The sequence below is a fragment of the Pseudoliparis swirei genome, chromosome 7, assembly GCF_029220125.1.
Source record: "Pseudoliparis swirei isolate HS2019 ecotype Mariana Trench chromosome 7, NWPU_hadal_v1, whole genome shotgun sequence".
NCBI classification, from domain to species: Eukaryota; Metazoa; Chordata; class Actinopteri; order Perciformes; family Liparidae; genus Pseudoliparis; species Pseudoliparis swirei.
Window position 1 is genome coordinate 26,934,704 of NC_079394.1, and position 18,442 is coordinate 26,953,145.

The 18,442-nt window shown below is 43.4% G+C and overlaps 1 protein-coding gene across 1 annotated transcript; it reads left to right on the forward strand.

Annotated features, from left to right (window-relative positions):
* Window positions 1-1,490: 1,490 nt before the first annotated feature.
* Window positions 1,491-8,603, forward strand: hsd17b3 (hydroxysteroid (17-beta) dehydrogenase 3). Its single transcript, XM_056418593.1, has 11 exons — window positions 1,491-1,737; window positions 5,600-5,646; window positions 5,816-5,891; window positions 6,018-6,122; window positions 6,230-6,297; window positions 7,135-7,179; window positions 7,747-7,781; window positions 7,882-7,963; window positions 8,039-8,104; window positions 8,179-8,328; window positions 8,431-8,603. The coding sequence occupies exons 1-11, from the start codon at window positions 1,587-1,589 to the stop codon at window positions 8,515-8,517; spliced, it is 912 nt and encodes a 303-aa protein (XP_056274568.1). The 5' UTR covers window positions 1,491-1,586; the 3' UTR covers window positions 8,518-8,603.
* The last annotated feature ends 9,839 nt before the right edge of the window (window positions 8,604-18,442 follow it).

The window sequence follows — 18,442 nt, forward strand, 5'->3', positions numbered from 1 at the left end:
AGCATTACTCCTTATCATCGTCATTGTTACCGTTGCATTGAAAATGCGCAAGGTTATGTTTTGATCGCCGTTTATTTATGTATTTATTTATTTGTATGCGTGTTACTCGCATAACTCAAAAAGTATTAAACCGAATCGCATGAAATTTGGTGGGATGATTGGTTATTATCCGGGGACCATTTGATTAGATTTTGGGATCGATCGGGTCAAAGGTCAAGGTCAAGGTCATGAAAAGGTCAACATCTTCTTGAATCGCATGAAATGTGGTGGGATGATTGGTTATTATCTGGGGACCATTTGATTAGATTTTGGGATCAATCGGGAAAAGGTCAACATCTTCATTTTTATCCAATTGGCATGCAACTAATGCCAAAATGTTCAAAATGCAATGCCCAATCTTGTCATATGCGAAGGTATGCGCTCTACCGAGTACCCGTTCTAGTTTGTTTTGTTGGACAGTACCTATAGCATGTGGCATTTAAAGTCTACAATTAATTAAAACGTAGTCTACATTATGCACTATGTAGCCTACATCAAATATAATATAAGGTACTTTTAACATTCCCCTTGCCTACTCTTACTCACACATGTTGTATTCATACATGTGCGTACTGATTCAAATTGCAGCAACTGATTTAACGGATTCACATTGCTTTCATAAAATATGGACATAACAGCTGGGAATAAGGACAACAAAGCCGGACAAATATACGTATCATTAAAGTTATTGTGGAAAGACGTGACACCTATTGGTTTATGATGATACTGTACTTCTCAGCTGCGTTATGTGCAATTTGAAGACAGTCCAAAACACAGAAAAGCAGAAGATTCTCAGAACCAATGGGTGTTTTGCCTTTTTTGTTCGACATATATTATGACAGCATGTAATCCTATTCGAGATATGTAAAAATCTCTAGAAAATCAAAATGACCAGACTGGAATGTTTTGGGTTTATTCGGAAAATGTAACACCTAACAAGTAAACGCAGGAAGAATCAGTCCAGGAGACACACAGCAACTTGAGGTGTATTTATAGCCCCTATCAGTCAAACATCTCTTGTTACCGCAGCTAAACCGGTTCTGCAAGGTAGCTCATCTTGTATAACTTGACTAACTCTGGAAAGAAGAGCTAGAAGCGCTGTTTTTTTTTTACCAACCACACGTTTACTTTGGCTCTCTCTCAAGTCACACCACACATGCTCTTATATCCAAACACCTTGTTACACATTAATCTCTCTACTGACACTGATAGAGACGACTTGTTGTTTGCTTTTGAAGAAGATAGTCAACTAACCCAAAATAAGACCTTTAATTTAAAAGGCTTTAAATAAAGTATCATTTGTATCACTCTCAATTCATAATTTCCCATCCGTTTTTGAAGAGAAGGTAATATATATACTATGTAGCCTGTAGCTAAGAGGTCGAGTGAGACTCTTCTTATAAATGGGAGTGTCCTGTCACAGGGTTTTTCTCTTTTCTCTTTCTGTCCTGCTTGAATTTCACTGAATCACTGAACCGAAAAGGCTCTGACAGAGCAGACAAAAACACAGAGGGGCTCAAAGCCAGGTTTTGTTGTTAGTTTGCAGCATGGATTTACTGGAATTATTTTTAATCGCTCTTGGTACCGCAGTCATTGTCTGCTACGGAGTGAGACTGCTGCTTTTCAGTAGGATGCTTTTTCCAAAAATGTGGTTTCCACTGTCAAAGTCTTTTTTCACCTCTATGGGAGAGTGGGCAGGTGAGCTGTGTGTGTGTGTGTGTGTGTGTGTGTGTGTGTGTGTGTGTGTGTGTGTGTGTGTGTGTGTGTGTGTGTGTGTGTGTGTGTGTGTGTGTGTGTGTGTGTGTGTGTGTGTGTGTGTGTGTGTGTGCACATGCACTGTAATGTATATGTTATGTCAGACCAACAATATAGGGCATATTGTGGATAATTAATTAGATAAATAGCATCAGGGCGATTTAGATTCTAGTCAGTTACAGTCATAATCTAGTCATAAGTCATAACAGCTATAATACGGTGCGTGATAAGGCATTACATTTGTGTATACTAGTGAATAAGTGTATTACTATACAGAAAAGTTCACTATGAGAATGTGCCTGTGCTTGCAACAAGAAATGTGGTTGCAAAATAAAAAAATAGTTCTAGACTTGTTCAGACAGTTCAGGTCAGACAAGATCCACCCTCCACGTTTGAACTGAAAGTGGCAAGTTCTGACTATTCTTTGGAAACCATGTGTTCATACCTGTGGAGCAGCTTCTTACAGCTGGTTGCTAAAAAGAGATCTCACCAACGTTATTCACCTCCAGAAAATATTGCTGCTCAAATGAGCTATTTTCTTCAATAAAAGGGTGTATATTTTGAGTTTTACCTGCATGTAAATACACACTGCCAACAGGTTTATAATTAAATAGTAATTGTATGACAAGGGAGGCAAACTTGTGTCGCTGGTGTCAAGAAGAGAGAAAACAAGCACAGAGCACAATACTAACAGCAGTATGAACTGCCCTACCTTCCTCATTATCAGAGGGGATCAGAGTCAGAGTCAGAGTCAGAATTAGAATCAGAATTAGAATCAGACTCAGTCAGAATCAGAATCAGAATTAGAATCAGACTCAGTCAGAATCAGAATCAGAATCAGAGTCCGCTCTATTGGCCATGCATGTACTGTATGTGTGCACATACATGGAATTTGACTCCAATATTAAATACGCTCTTGTCGTACAGACATGTTATTTACAGATAGCAGGAAAAATATTAAAAAGACATTGAAGACAACAGAATAGCAACATGTATGTACAAAATAAAAACAACAATAACAGTAACACGTGATTAAGGGTGATAGTGAAAGCGTCGCTATTTCCTCCAGCTGGTGCAGGGAATCAACCATGTGACCATCCTATTAACTTGAGGGTCAGTGCATTTTGATTACACCGACAAATTCCTGTCCTTTGGCATCCCCCGAAGAGGTTATTCAGGCTCCCATAGTGCGCAACAAAAAACATAATCCCTTTCTTTCTAAAGTCCACTTTCATTCCAGCACAGAGCAAACAGCCGTGAGAACAGTGTGTCCCAGGCTGTGTCAACCCTGCCCAGACAATCTGAAACGACATTTGAATCTTTTCAATTCCACGTGTCCTAATATGTTTGGGGTCAACTGAGGATGACATTTACATGACATTCATGTTTTCCATATGGATGTTGTTTTTCACTCTGTTGTGAAAACAGTCAATCAATACTTGTATAGAGAAAGGCCGGACATCTTGATTTATGGATCTATGTATTTGCTCTTGTCTTGTGAAGGTTAATTAATTGAGCTTGAGGGTTTAACTTGAACTGCCCTCTTTTATCTCCTGGAGACACAGTTGCTGCTTGAGTGACGTTATCTAGAAGGATAATAGTGTTCTTCCACAACAGGGAACTCCCGCCTCATCCCGCCTCTGAGTCCTTTGCTGCCCTCAGAGTAGAATCCAAGCCCTCTCATGACATAATGCTGACTGTGGTGGAACAAAAAGGACAAAAAAGTGTGTTGAGAAGGAAACTTCTCAAATTAGTGCCAAAATAAAAACAAATTCTGTGACATAAACAAAACAGAATCATCAAAATAAAATGAAAATAGAACGGGCACTCGGTAGAGCGCATACCTTCACATATCACAAGATTGGGCATTGAATTATGAACATTTTGGCATTAGTTGCATGCCAATTGGACACAAATGTATCGTGCTATGGTAAAAAAAAAAAGATGTTGACCTTTCCATGACCTTGACCTTGACCTTTGACCCAATTGATCCCAAAATCTAATCAAATGGTCCCCGGATAATAACCAATCATCCCACCAAATTTCATGCGATTCAAGAAGATTTTGACCTGTTCATGACCTTTGACCTTGACCTTTGACCCGATCGATCCCAAAATCTAATCAACTGGTCCCCGGATAATAACCAATCATCCCACCAAATGTCATGTGATTCGGTTCAATACTTTTTGCGTTTTGCGAATAACACGCATACAAATAAATAAATAAATACATAAATAAATAAATAAATACACGGCGATCAAAACATAACCTTCCGCATTTTCAATGCGAAGGTAATTACAGTATGTGTATTTTATATGAGATAAGACAAAGTTATATTAAATACATTTTCCTATAGAAAATAATTGAGTGGTTGTATCTGTCTCCTTTACTCTTGGAAGAAATGCCTCCACGGGCCGTTGAAGGTAACGACCACCGCTGTACTGTGTGATTGACTGACTATAGCCCAATCTAGACACCAATGGCCTGTAAGGTGTCATAAAACAGACATAAAGTATGCGGCGATGTCTGCAGGCAATCGGTCGGAAGCAGTCGTGCGGGACACACGTTCTCGACGAAACCAAGAGGGGGTGGTGGTTAAGCATAGTGAGGATAGAGGCAGTCAATGGGAGGATACAAAGGTGTCTTGAGGAGTTACAGCAATCACGAGAGGTCCTTGAGCCAGCAGTTTTAACTGGGCACCCAAAACATAAACCAGATTATCCAGGGACAGACACAAGGTGCACACTTACTCACTCACGGATGCATGCACTGGACAGATTGCATAATAATAATTAGAATTCTAATAATAATAACAGAGCGTTGTCATTTGACTATGTTCTCAATGTGTAAGAAACAAAGGACTCCACACACATTTGTAAGCAGCATTCAGTTTATTAATCCGACTCCAAAATATGTCAATGAAAAGAGGATAAATGTGCTGCTTTCATGAGAGTATTTAATACAGCGTCTCAAATCACTCATTTGACTTGATGACAACAGCTTTAAGCAACGGATCGCATCCTATCCAAAGTCGTCTTGGCATAAGTTCTTAAAAAGATTCCAGGCTTCAAAAGGCTTTGTTTGAATGCCCATTACCTAATGTCTGCAAATGAGTGAGGAAAAGAGCCTGTTATCTGTAAACAGGTCACAAGGAAGGGTGAGCGTAGCGGAAACTCAGAAACACGCATGTCCTGTTTGTTCTTTATCAGAACTGTGGAACATGCTGTATTGGCACAGTCTGTTAAAAGAGAGACGTTGACACTCTTTGTGTCAACAAATACAAACGCAAACACACACCCTGGGATTTGTGTGACAGCAGAGGGAGAGAGTTGGTGGAGTGCAGCTCGGATTCCCAGCGCCTCCGGTGGTCAGAAGGGAAACTGCAGGAGAATCTGATAACCACTTCAATTCTCTCTTTTTTAACCCTCCTGTTACTTGGGGTCAATTTGACCCCATATTTCATGGCTTTTCCTAATTTATTGGGGACAATTGGAAAAACCTAAAATTCACATGATGATATGTTTTCAATGTCCTGAACACAACTTAGAAATTTGTAAATTTGACCCCAGGCTGTTTTTCACTGTGTGAAACATAAGAAATATCAACTGTTTTATTTATTTTAAGGGCTATTTAGATAGTCAACAAACAAACATAAAGTGACACTCAAACTTGGGAAACAATATAAATTCTAATACTTTTCTGGAGGTTTTAATTGCTGGGGTCCAATTGACCCCACAGGTAAAATATGTTAGTACATTTGAAGGTAACAGGAGGGTTAACAATAATCCCTGCATCCCTGTTTCAGTGGTGACTGGCGCTTCAGAGGGAATAGGAAGAGCATATGCATTCGCGGTAAGATTCTGTTTTTCATAGCAATGCTTGTGTTTACATTTCTGCACAAGGATTAGAAGATGTATTTCCTTCCCTGCTCATCGTGCAGGTGAAAATAGTTCTTTTTATTTGATGCACATCTGCTTATTCTTTATGGAAATGTGTACCACTGCACTACTGCTCCCCTCAGCTGGCGGAGCAAGGCATGAACGTGGTCATCATGAGCAGAACCAAAGTAACGCTGGACCAGGTGGCCGAGGAAATAGGTGAACACCTGCTTTTGTTATTGTGTCTGCTTTTAAAACTTGAATTACAGCCACAAATAATATGCTGTTGGTCATCTATCATAAAATAAATAATATATTGCCGATCCTACATTTGTATTCGTATAGGTGCTACCACAGGACGGAGGGTCAAAGTGATCGTAACAGACCTGATGAAGGACGTCTTCAGTGAGGTTGAGGTTCAGCTTCGGGGCCTTAACATTGGGGTTTTAGGTTGGACTGTTTTTAGTTTCCATGATTCCATCTAATCATTGAAACACATTCTTCTTTCCCTGAAACACAATCTTCTTCTCTTCTCTTTTTCTTGCCCCTCACCCCAGTCAACAATGTTGGAATGCTGCCCAGCTTCAACCCCTGCAAATTCCTGGAGTGTGCAGAGCTGGACCAGGTCAGCGGTGTGTCAGTATCTTAGGCCCTGTGGAGTTTTATTGTGAACAAACAAATGTTATACTCGCATTGAGTGTTACTCACCAGCATGCACTGTGTGTATCCTTGTGCAACAAATGGGTTGAGTCCATCTCATTCCTCATATAACATTATAAAATAACTAGAACGGGCACTCGGCAGAGCGCATACCTTCGCATATCACAAGATTGGGCATTGAATTATGAACATTTTGGCATTAGTTGCATGCCAATTGGATAGAAATTGACTGCGCTATGGTAAAAAGAAGATTTTGACCTTTTCATGACCGTGACCTTGACCCAATCGATCCCAAAATCGAATCAAATGGTCCCCGGATAATAACCAATCATCCCACCAAATTGCATGCGATTCAAAGAAGATGTTGCATGCCAATTGGATACAAATTGACCGTGCTATGGTAAAATGAAGATTTTGACCTTTTCATGACCTTGACCTTGACCTTTGACCCGATTGATCCCAAAATCTAATCAAATGGTCCCCGGATAATAACCAATCATCTCACCGAATTTCATGTGATTCGGTTTAATACTTTTCGACTTATGCGAATAACACGCACGCACGCATACAAATACACGGCGATCAAAACATAACCTTCCGCATTTTCAATGCGAAGGTAATTAGAAAGTACCTGCTTCCTTTTGTATTACTGACAAATGACTTTGACAAATGTTCCCCTAACTTCCGAATCAAGGAGCCACTTTTCTTTCAATCTTAACTACAGTATATATCCATCGCTTAACATTTACTTCCCCTTAACTATAAACACTGACATCTTTCCCGTGTGTATTTATGCTTTCAGACAATTACAAAGGTGATAAACTGCAATGTGAAAACTATGGCCCAGGTAAGAGTGTGTATTTACAGTTACTCTGTTTTTGCAACAAGTGAAGTCTATGTTGAGGAATTTTATAAATAAATTAAAATGTCGATTAAATGAAAATGTCATTATAAAAGCCTTTACTGAGCCAACAAAGCGTGATATGAGGTATTTTGTCTTGTTTCTGAAAACATTGGAATGAGTGTTTGTATGTTTTTTTAACCACGAGTGACTTTTTAACTGCAATGATTGTATTGTATTTTATATATTGTTGTTGTATTTGTGTTTGTTGCTTTATAGACTCATGAGTCTGGAATAAAATAAATCTATATATATGTGTTACAAATGCACACAGTTATTTTCTGGAGGAATTAGAACCACTTTATTCCCAACATATCAGTCCTCAGACCTTTATCAAGCCAACAACATCGAATAGATGATATTTCGCCTCGTCTTTGCCTCAATGAACGTTAACAAAATGAAGTGAATACAAGCGATGGACAGTGAGGGGGATTCTTTGTTTTCTTCCCACACAAATGAACTCCGTCAACCCTCAAATCTGATGTTATATTCTCTTTTTTCGTTTCTCTCCAGATGTGCCGAATAATCCTCCCAGGCATGGAGAACAGGTTTCCGTGTTTTCTTCATGTAATGTGTAATAAGATCAAATTCTAACGTGCTGATTATCGTCGACTTTCCGGCCACAAATGTAAGAGTGTCTGCCCACAGGGGGAAAGGGGTGATCGTGAACATTTCGTCAGGCGTGGCCTCTATTCCATTCCCCCTGTACACCCTGTATGCTGCATCGAAGGCACGTTCAGCATCAGCACACCTCGACTTGTCCTGAGTCACACTGCAGGGTCACTCATGCCCCTCTATCCTTCAGGTGTTTGTGGAAAGATTTTCTCAAGGTCTCCATGCTGAATACAAAGATAAAGGGATTATCATACAGGTACGTTGATCAAAGGTCATCACTGGAAATCAAAGAAGTCCATTTGTGTCACAACTTGTTCTCTTTACTCTCAGGCCGTGGCTCCATTCGGGGTCTCTACTCGAATGGCAAATTTCCAAAAAACCAACATAGTGACTCTGTCACCGGAGGACTTTGTAAAAAGCTCCCTGCGGTACATCAGAGCCGGAGACAAAACATACGGCAGCGTCTGTCACATAGTTCTGGTGAGACCATCTGATAGTGCCAAAAGAAACGGCAAGTCATGTGGACAGAGACTGATTTGTCCCTCTGATAATATGTGTGTGTGTGTGTGTGTGTGTACACAGGGCTGGTTGCTGCGGTCTATTCCTCTCAAGATTCTCTATGCAGAGTCGATGCTATGCGTCCTCCAAGACAGCTTCAAGAAGATATGACGTCGAAATAGATAACCAGGAATCCAAAATGTGCCACACTATAAAATCAAAATGATATAATTATAAAACTGGAGTTGACAAGCATGCATTTTCTATTTCTCATTTAATGTGGTGTAGAAGTATTATTGGTATGATCAGGTATTATCCTCTCGTACTATTTGTTTACACACACTCAGGGACCAGGATGCCAATAATGTTCCTCTTCAATAGAGGTGTTTATTACCCCCCCCCCATCATTTGTTTTAAAAGGGAGGACAAACCCATTGGAAAGACCTCTCACTCTTATGTAGTCCAGTGCAATACCACCTTTAAGACCTCAGCAAGAGGAGCACAATGCTCTTTATGACAGGGCTGTTTATACACAGTTCCTCATATTCAGACATCTTGGAGAAGAATATTAAGTAACTAGAACGGGCACTCGGTAGAGCGCATACCTTCGCATATCACAAGATTGGGCATTGAATTATGAACATTTTGGCATTAGTTGCATGCCAATTGGACAAAAATGTATCGTGCTATGGTAAAAAGAAGATTTTGACCTTTCCATGACCTTGACCTTTGACCCGATTGATCCCAAAATCTAATCAAATGGTCCCCGGATAATAACCAATCATCCCACCAAATTTCATGCGATTCAAGACGATTTTGACCTGTTAATGACCTTTGACCTTGACCTTTGACCCGATCGATCCCAAAATCTTCTATATTCTGCGAATAACACGCATACAAATAAATAAATAAATGAATACACGGCGATCAAAACATAACCTTCTGCATTTTCAATGCGAAGGTAATAATGAGTGTGGCCCTTTTCAGCAAAACTAAAAGGAACTGACCTGTTGTATTTACCCGCACAGCGCTGTAAGACACACACACACACACACACACACACACCTGTAACTATCATTAGCCTCCTCCCTTCCCCTCTGGGGGCATTGGATCAGATGAGTAAACCACCAGACAACAGTCACCATTCTGATGTGGCGGGGCAGAAGAGGACTGATGAGCTGCTACCTGGTTCCTGAGAATTGAGAATACACCGGAGACATGGGGTTTGATCGCTGCTTACAGGGTGATGTGCAGTGTTGAAAAATGTGCACAAACATCTGTGCAGAGGCCGACACGCACACGCACGCACACACACACACACACACACACACACACACGTGAATTAGTATGTGCTACCGAGACGTCTGACCTACAAGAGTCACTAATCATGGGGTGACCGGGCTGTTTCGACAGCTGTGATGAACGATCCTCCCCATGAGAGATAGTGCGGGGGAAAGGAAACGTTTTTTGAGCAACCGAGAGCGCGGAGGTCCGAGTGACCCAGAGTCACGATGATCGACGCCTAGCCTGTCAGTTCCAGGAAGGCCGAGACAAACGATGATGCTTTCTGAGAACAGCACAGCAATTTTACAGCAACAATATGAGATAAGAATTACAATTGCAATCAAGAAATTAAATAATAAACCTCTTAAAGTTGAAGGCAATTCCCTCAATAATAGATGTAAACCTCAGCGTTTCGCATCTTTAAAGGTCGGGAACATAATCTTGGTCTCTGACAGATCAGAACAAATATAGTGGATCATCTTTCAACATTATGAGGTTTATGATCAATAAAGTTACAGTTTAAATGAAATTGTGTCGGTTTGCATGTTGTTTGCTTTAAATTATATATAACTAATACATTTATTTGAGTAGTGTCTGTAGGTTTACACAACCAAATAAAGTATTTTTCAAAGTGGATACACAGTTACCAGACTGTCTTGAGTTCGTTTTTTTAATCGCTATCTGCAGTAATAACTTGCATTGCATCTGTGAATCCGTGGAAATACCAACATATTACCAGAGTGGTTCTGAAATAATATGGGAACGCAGATTACAAATAAGCAAATTTACAATAAAGAAAACTCTCTTCTACTTGTCTTTTTGTTTTTTAAAACTGTGACTATAAGCAATGTGTTTGTCACCACATGCCACACTTAATCCTAAAGCCTTCATAATTACTCTATGATATATTCTAAAAACAAGGTTTATGAAATACTGTGGCAGCTGTGGGGGTGGAGTCTACAATTAAGCCTAGGCTGCTGGCTGATTGGTAATCAGCCAGCTGCTCAGTTGACGCTGCTCTCATAAAAAGAGCAGTCGAGAGTGGAGAGTGAGCAGAGGCGCCGTCGTGCGGTCTGCGTCCTGATAGAAATAAATCATGTTCCTGAATCGAACCATGGTCTTGGCAAATCCTTGGTGCTTTGGGGGGAAACCCACCGGTGACGGCCCGGAAGCTGTCACAGATACATTAAAATGAATGAATTTATTTAAAACGTGGTTTTAACCCTCCTGTTACCTTTAGGGTCAATTTGACCCCATTCAATGTTTAACCCTCCTGTTACCTTTATATTTACTGACATATTTTACCCTTGGGGTCAATTTGACCCCAGCAATTAAAACCTCCAGAAAATTATTAGAATTAATATTGTTTTCCAAGTTTAAGTGTGAGGTACTTTATGTTTGTTTGTTGACTACCTAAATAGCCCTTTAAATATATAAAAAAGTTGATATTTCGTAAATGTTTGACACAGTGAAAAACAGCCTGGGGTCAAATTGACCCGAAAGAACACCGACATTAAACATTGAATGGGGTCAAATTGACCCTAAGGTAACAGGAGGGTTAAGGGCGTAATGTGTTCACAGTCCTGTGATCAGTAAAATACAATATAGCCACTAGAGGGAACCAAATGTAAAGGTTTCATGAAGTCTCCAGGTTACTGTAACACACAAACACACACACACACACACACACACACACACACACACACACACACACACACACACACACACACTCACACGTCTATACACACGTAGACTTAATTTAAACAGACGACAGGTCAGATTATTTCTGATTGATTATCTAAACCTGTGTCCTTTCGTATCTGTCAAACAGTCCCAGCTCTTTGGTGAATGATGAGGCCTCACACATTAAACATATGCAATGCCTGTTGTTACCAATTATATCACATTAAACCCAGTAGAACTACAGCAAACGCTATACTATATTTACCATGTTTATAAAAAGCCTTGCTGTCAAAAAAGTATTTTTTAAACGGAGTTCAACTCCCAGTTTTAATTAAACGTGAAAGCCCTGCTCTCAACCACTGGGAACTTCCAGGAGGTGTGTTAACGGTGATGTTCCCATAGTTGCACCTCGGTGAAGGCCTCAGTGTGTGTGTCAAAAGTTGTTTACCGTGGTTGCTCAAGAGCGAGGGGACTTTCCTCACCTGAGGTGATCTGCAATTTATCATTTTCAAAAGCCTTCCAAACACCAAATGAGGCTCTCATTATTATCTCAGAGTTGACAAGTCAATATTACCACACTCATAATAGCAGGTTATGGGTAGCCAAAATAGTTCTCGTCCATTTCAGAGCGTCAATGTGGGTGAGCTCCTCTCCTGCACTCGTGGGGATGATGGTTTTACCATCAATGGGATCATATTTTAGCGCAAATATGAAGTCAAGCTGGCTTCAACATGTCTGACGCCCCGGGCAGATGAGCGATTCATTAAGAGACGGGTCAAAGACAAGTCACAGGTTTAGTTTTTCGCTGTGTGACCGCACCTCGTGTGGGTGGTCAGGGCTCCGATGGACGATCCTCTGCGTGAGCTTGAGACCAGGAGAGAGGATGCTCGCCGTGCGAATCCTCTCTTCATCCCTGGACGCTGCTTGCTTGTTGTTTCAGTCGACAGAAGGGTCCAGAGACGATCCAAGATAAGCACGCAGCCACCGCAGCCCACCCAAGAGCCAAGGTCAGGACCACTAACCTTCAGAAAAATCATTTTCCATGTCGACCCAGGTTTTTTTTTTTTACTTTAAGACTGGATCTCGTTCATCTTAATGCTGGTTAAAAAAACAAAAAAACATAGTAATTGTTGAATCAAGAAAGCCATTTCCGCCTCAATACAGACTAATGCTGAATTCCCATTAAAATGATTTGAGTGAATTATCGACGGCTATAAAACAGCTATAAACGTTCACTATGCATTTTAGACTCCATAATTCCCTCAGTGGCTTTCTCTCTCTCTCTCTCTCTGGATGTTTTCCATCGCCTGAATGTGCCATGCTCGTCGGTATGACGCACCAGTATAAATATTTTAATATTTATATACGAGCTAAAATATTTCTGTGACATAATTACCACCTTGTCTCTCAAACTGGGCCGCCGAGCGCACGCAGTTTTTTTCCGGAAGGTAATTATTTCTCACAGGAGCAATAATACCGACCGCGCGGGGCGGAGGGGAGGGTCTTTGAAACTCAAGAAGATAATTCCGACCCTTCATCTTCATCTCCACGAGAGCAAGGCTGTCAGGGCACGTCAGCGGAAGGGAGAGCAACTCGGGCTGATGGAAGAGGGACGGAGAGGATAAAAGAGACGGGAAGAGAAAGGATAAAAAAAAAGAAAAGGGAAGAGTTTCAGAGAGAGAGAGATGCATCGAAAAGAGAAAAGAAAAGGCCAGTGACTTCCCCGACGGCCCGGTGCTCACATATGGCGAGGCTTTGCTTGTATAGCCTCACTTCAAGGCGAAGAGCCCTGCAAACATAAACAGTGGAGAGGCTGCAGCTGGAGATGGGAAGGCAGCCGCTTGCTTACCGAGACCTCGCTCCACTAAACAATGGATCAAGTGACGCACGGGCCTCTGGCAGGGCAACAGAGACCCGGACGGCTCAGAAAAGCCTTTCTTCCGTACGTTTATACCTCCGCTCTCTTAATATTTACCCCATGGGGAAAACACACAATTTTCCATTCCTTTTTGTTCCTGAACAGGGAGCAAAAGAGGAGGCCTCCCCCACCTTCAGGACGGGACAGGTTCAGAGAGGACACGTGTCTTTTTGTACACGGTTTCGAAAATTGGACACTCTCTTTTTGACGATAACGCAGCTCTCGGTCAGTGATTCCTCCACTTGCTCGCCCCCACAGCCACGTACAGGTGTCGGATTGAGCCTTTCCTCCTCCACATGTCAGCGGTATTCACACACACGGTCCGTTTCCCGCCGGCGTGAAGCAAACTAAATGAGGATTACCATGTGCGTTAAGCGCATTCAAAACTTAGTATGTGTGTGTGTGTGACAAAGAGAGAGTGCATCTGTGTTATATCTCTTTTATGCACGGGCACAATGGGGAACGGAAGGGCTCAGGAGCCAATGAATTAACCCAAATTACAGCTAACTGTTGCCTGGGTAACTGGATAGAAATGAGGGGCAAATGGTGTGTAATTTCGTAATGAAGGGGGGTGGTGGGGGGGGTCTTCTTCTTTTAACATTTAGAGACCTCCCCGGCCTGTTACCGTAACAACAGAAGGACTGTGTACCCCCCCCTGATGTAGTTGCTTCCTTGCTGAGTCACCTCAACGGTTTCCCCGAGGCCTTGGATCAAAGCGGTCCCTCCTGTTCCCTTGGAAACAGATACAACGGTCATACATTTTTTTATTGATAATTACATTAGCGCCACAGCGTCCCGCGATGGGGCCCAACCCCCGGGAACAAAATATTCTTCATCTTTTTTTTTAAGTGTGCAACACATAAAGTAGAAATGCTAGGAAGTGCACATTTGGTGACTAACATGACTAAATGTGGTTGTAAAGTCAGAGTCCGTTTCATCAATATGTGAAATATTATCTGTACGTTGGACATCTCATCAACTTTCAACCACATGTTGACCATTGATAGATCACGTAGAGGTGAATTGTTTCCCTCAGGTACTCAGGTACACAGTGTTCTGCCTACCTTAGAACAGTGTGGGCTTATTCCACATGAGAGATTTCAGGGTCTTTAAGAAATCATCCACAAAGAAGTTTTTTCCTTTCACTTTTCAGGTTGCTAATTCCATCGTAGACATTTTATGTCGCGGCTTTAATGTTTTATGCATTTGTACTAGTTCCGAATCAGCGACAGTCTGCTTACCTTCCGAACACATCGGAGAGCGAGAAGTACAGAAACCTGAGCCCAGGGAGGACTGGAGGCCCCGAGGTCGGCGCGGGTCAACGCGCATTCACAGCTTTTGACGAATCAATTCAAGCTAAGTGTCACAGTCTGACTTCTGCAAATAAACCCACGTCGCCGAACCCGACTGAGCGGTTTAGGACGGACTCGCAGAACACCCCGGTTACGGTGGCAGGAAACATAAACAGACTTCGCACCCTGCCCTCGACACAAAGAGAGGAGACACTAATGGGAGAGGTGTGTGTGTGTGGGGGGGGGGGGGTACTTCTCCCGCCTCCTTCGAGGTACGGCGAGTTGCACCACGCGCCCTGTAATAAAACTGAAATCCAACCGTGAGACCGACTGGAGACGTTGACACCGATCACTCACGCGGTGGTTGTCGAGTCTCACTCCGGATCCTCGCTAGAAACCGGAGGCCGGCGCTAAGGATGAGAACGCTTTGTTCGCCACTGAACCGTGTTAGCCGGCCTCCATTAGCCTCCGACCGGCGTCGAAGTCAGTCGGCGATGGGGAAAACCGTCTCAGCCTCTCTGCTATCTCCCTTGAACCAGACCGTGACCGCAAAAAATAAAAAATAAAAAAAGAGCCAGATAGGAATCTGCAAATCTCAGTTTGCGGGTGAAACAGAAAAAAGAGAAAAGGCCCGAGAGGGAAGGGTGTGGCCGCTGGGGAGAGAGAGAGAGAAAGGGCTTGTTATTCTCCTCCGTCTGAGAGCTGAACAGGTGTGACAGATGTGTGGCCTCGCGATACGAGTGTGTGAGAAGACGGTCGTATACCACCCAGAAGGTCACACACCCTGTCGAGCTGCATGGGGGGGAAGCGAGCTGGCGTGCTGGTCAGGCTGAGACGAGAGGCCAATGACTACCACCCCACTACTTTGGCAAATTACAGTCTGGACAATAAGCTAGCTATCACGAGCTACTAGCAGGTCATTTTCAATTCCACCGGGAAAACAAGGACAATCGCATCATCTGCCTTACGGAGACATGAGGTTACGGGGAGTTACCGACTCAGCGGCAAGGCGTCCGTCCACACCGCCCACAGAACAAAGACTCTCTCCGTAAAAGATCGTGGAGGGGGTATGGGGTATGTCTCATGATAAATAAATCTTGGTGCAACCAAACAAAGTCATCTGTTTTCTGTTCGTTGGACCTAACCTAATTGTGTCACTAATTCCATTCTGGCTACCATTCTGGCTACTGTGCAGCACAGTCAGTGTGCATCATCCTACTTCCGCTCAAGCTATGACATGACTGCGCCAAAACGCGATCAAGGAGCAGGGCGGGCGGAGGGTCGCAGGCACCCGGCATTGTTTGGGGTGGCGGGGACTAGCGAAAACGAAGAAAGTTCTCTTCAGTTCTACCACAGTAACAACACAAGGGGGGGGGCGGGGAGCGGATTCACTCTTCTTCATACATGGCTAAAGGATCCTCCTCCCCCCCTCCTCCATCGGACCCGCGCATCCAACTACTCCCCCGCCTCCAAGGCGAGGCTGAAAGCTGCAACCAATCGAAGAAGGAAGTCGCTGCGCTGGAGGAAGTGCAACGCTGGCAGGACAATCGTCGTACTGTGCTGGCTAGGGTGTTGTGGATGTCATTCGGACCAACAACAAGATGTCGTTGAGCAACAACACAGCAGCAAACGGGTTCACCAAGGGCATTCCATACATAGATAATGTTGTTCAAAAAGGTTGGAATTCGGGACGGATTCGGCCCAACCAGAAATAGCCCCTATTCGCGCGCGACGACGCCTACATTCGGCCTAATACCTCGGTCGCTCGGGAACCTCCGACCAGACAGCGACCTCCGTGAACCCAGATCTCAGGTGGAGAGGGTGGAGGGGCAAAGAGCAGGAGAAGGTACAGAGGTGGTGAAGAGGGAGGAACAGTGACAGAGGACAGTGGAAGGCGAACAGACAGAGAACTCCCTCAGAGGGAGAACCAGCCTCTACTTTCCCTCTCCCAAATTCGGCGTGCAATGTTCGGCTTGAACCCGAGACGCCGAGCAGCCAGCCTCTCAGAGGCCTGCTGATGGCTGGCCAGCCGGCGATCTCAGAGGCTGACGGACATCCTGAGGCCCACGGGACATCCGGCGCGGCGGGCGCGACCTCCACACATCGGGCGCGCGCCTCAGGCATGTGCAGACCAGTTGGCAGGAATCTTCGTCCCCTCTTCAAACTCTCCTGTCCCAGAGCTGTGTGTTCCTGCAAGCTTCAAGATGTCAACCATTGTGCCTGACCCAAAACAGACCCGGTAGCCTCCCTGAATGACTGGAACCCCGGTAGAGAGGTTGGTCGAGACCAAAATGCTTCGAGACCTATGTCAAGGTGGTTGCATGTTGTTGCCTGCCACGTTGGACCCATGCACGGCGGCATCACGGCCAGATAACAGATCCACACGACGGAGAATGGCCATGCACGTGGACTTTCCAAGCCCCCAGGAAGCGTTGAGGCTCTTGTTGCACAATGTGCTGCACAGCTCTCAGCAGCTCAGCGCTGTGCCATACAGGTCTAGGTGAAGCTCAGACCAAGCTCAGGGCTACCATGTGCAGCTGGATACACGGGCAGCGCACCAGGAGGCCGCGTCGGCCGCTTCCACCTCAAGGCGATGACACCTCCCTCAGCGTCTCCGTACACCTCAAGGAGCCTCAGGCCTCTCAGCTCAGCCACCTCCTCTGGTCATAATCACACGCCACCCACGCACAGCCATCAACAGCGACTGATCGACAGCCTGCAGGGAGGAGGTTGATCACTGGTGGCGGGGCTGACAGGAGTGCGACGATCACTCACTGGTGAGGAGGTTGCAGAGGTGGACTGAGCCAGGCGGAAACAGGAGACCCCCTCGCAGATTCAAGACCAAGGAGTGAAGAGTGAGAGCGGGGGACTACAGAGGTGCAGCATCACCCATCCATGATCCATACGCTCCAGAGAGGGTTGGCAAGAGCGCACTCACTGCATTTCTGGTGAGGGGCACCACCTAGCATCAACATGGCCCAAGGCTTGATGAATACTTTAGGTGTTCCTACAGGACCTTTTCTGAAGGGATTCAGAGGATATGCACACCCTCTGCACCGCTACCTGACTACACAGAGTGTTCTGACAGGTTCAGGTTGCATCACCGCCTGGTACGCGAGCCGAGGGGCGCCCAGGCACTGGAAGCACTACAGAGGCAATATGGTCCAACAGAGGTGGCGTGGAACCTCCATAATCCCATCCTGACATATACACTAAGCGCCATAATATAAACGAATCGGAGTAATACCACAACAGGCCACATGTCAGGCCACAAGGCCAGCAAACTGGGCATGCGATACCGACAAACAGATATATAGACAGTCAGGGACATATATACATTATTGGACATATTCTCTTTTATATCACTGAATATATATATATATATATTATAATATATATATTATAATATATATATATATGTATATTATATATATATATATTATATATATATTATATATATATATATAATATATATATATTATATATATATTATATATATATTATATTATAAATATATATATTATTTATGTGTATTATATATATATTTTTATATTTTGTATATTTACTATTTATTTTTTGTATATATTCTTTTTTTTTTATTTTTATTTATTATTTTATTAGAATTTTTATTCTTATTCTATATCTTTTAGAATTTTCTGTTTGTTATCGAACTTTTTGTGGGATGTTCTCTTGATTGCCATCAGCACCTTCTCATCTCTGACCCAGAGCAGCTCTCTTTGGGGTTCTGTTTACTTCAGCGCACCAGCGTAAAGAGGTCCGACACGACCGTGAGACGCGCTCACAGCTCGGCTTTTCTTTGCTTTTCACATCAGAAGCCATATGAGTTTGATAAGTCACTTTCTTTCTTTTTTGCGTTCTTTCTTTTTTTGAGTATAGCGCAAAACGATCCCGTCCGTGG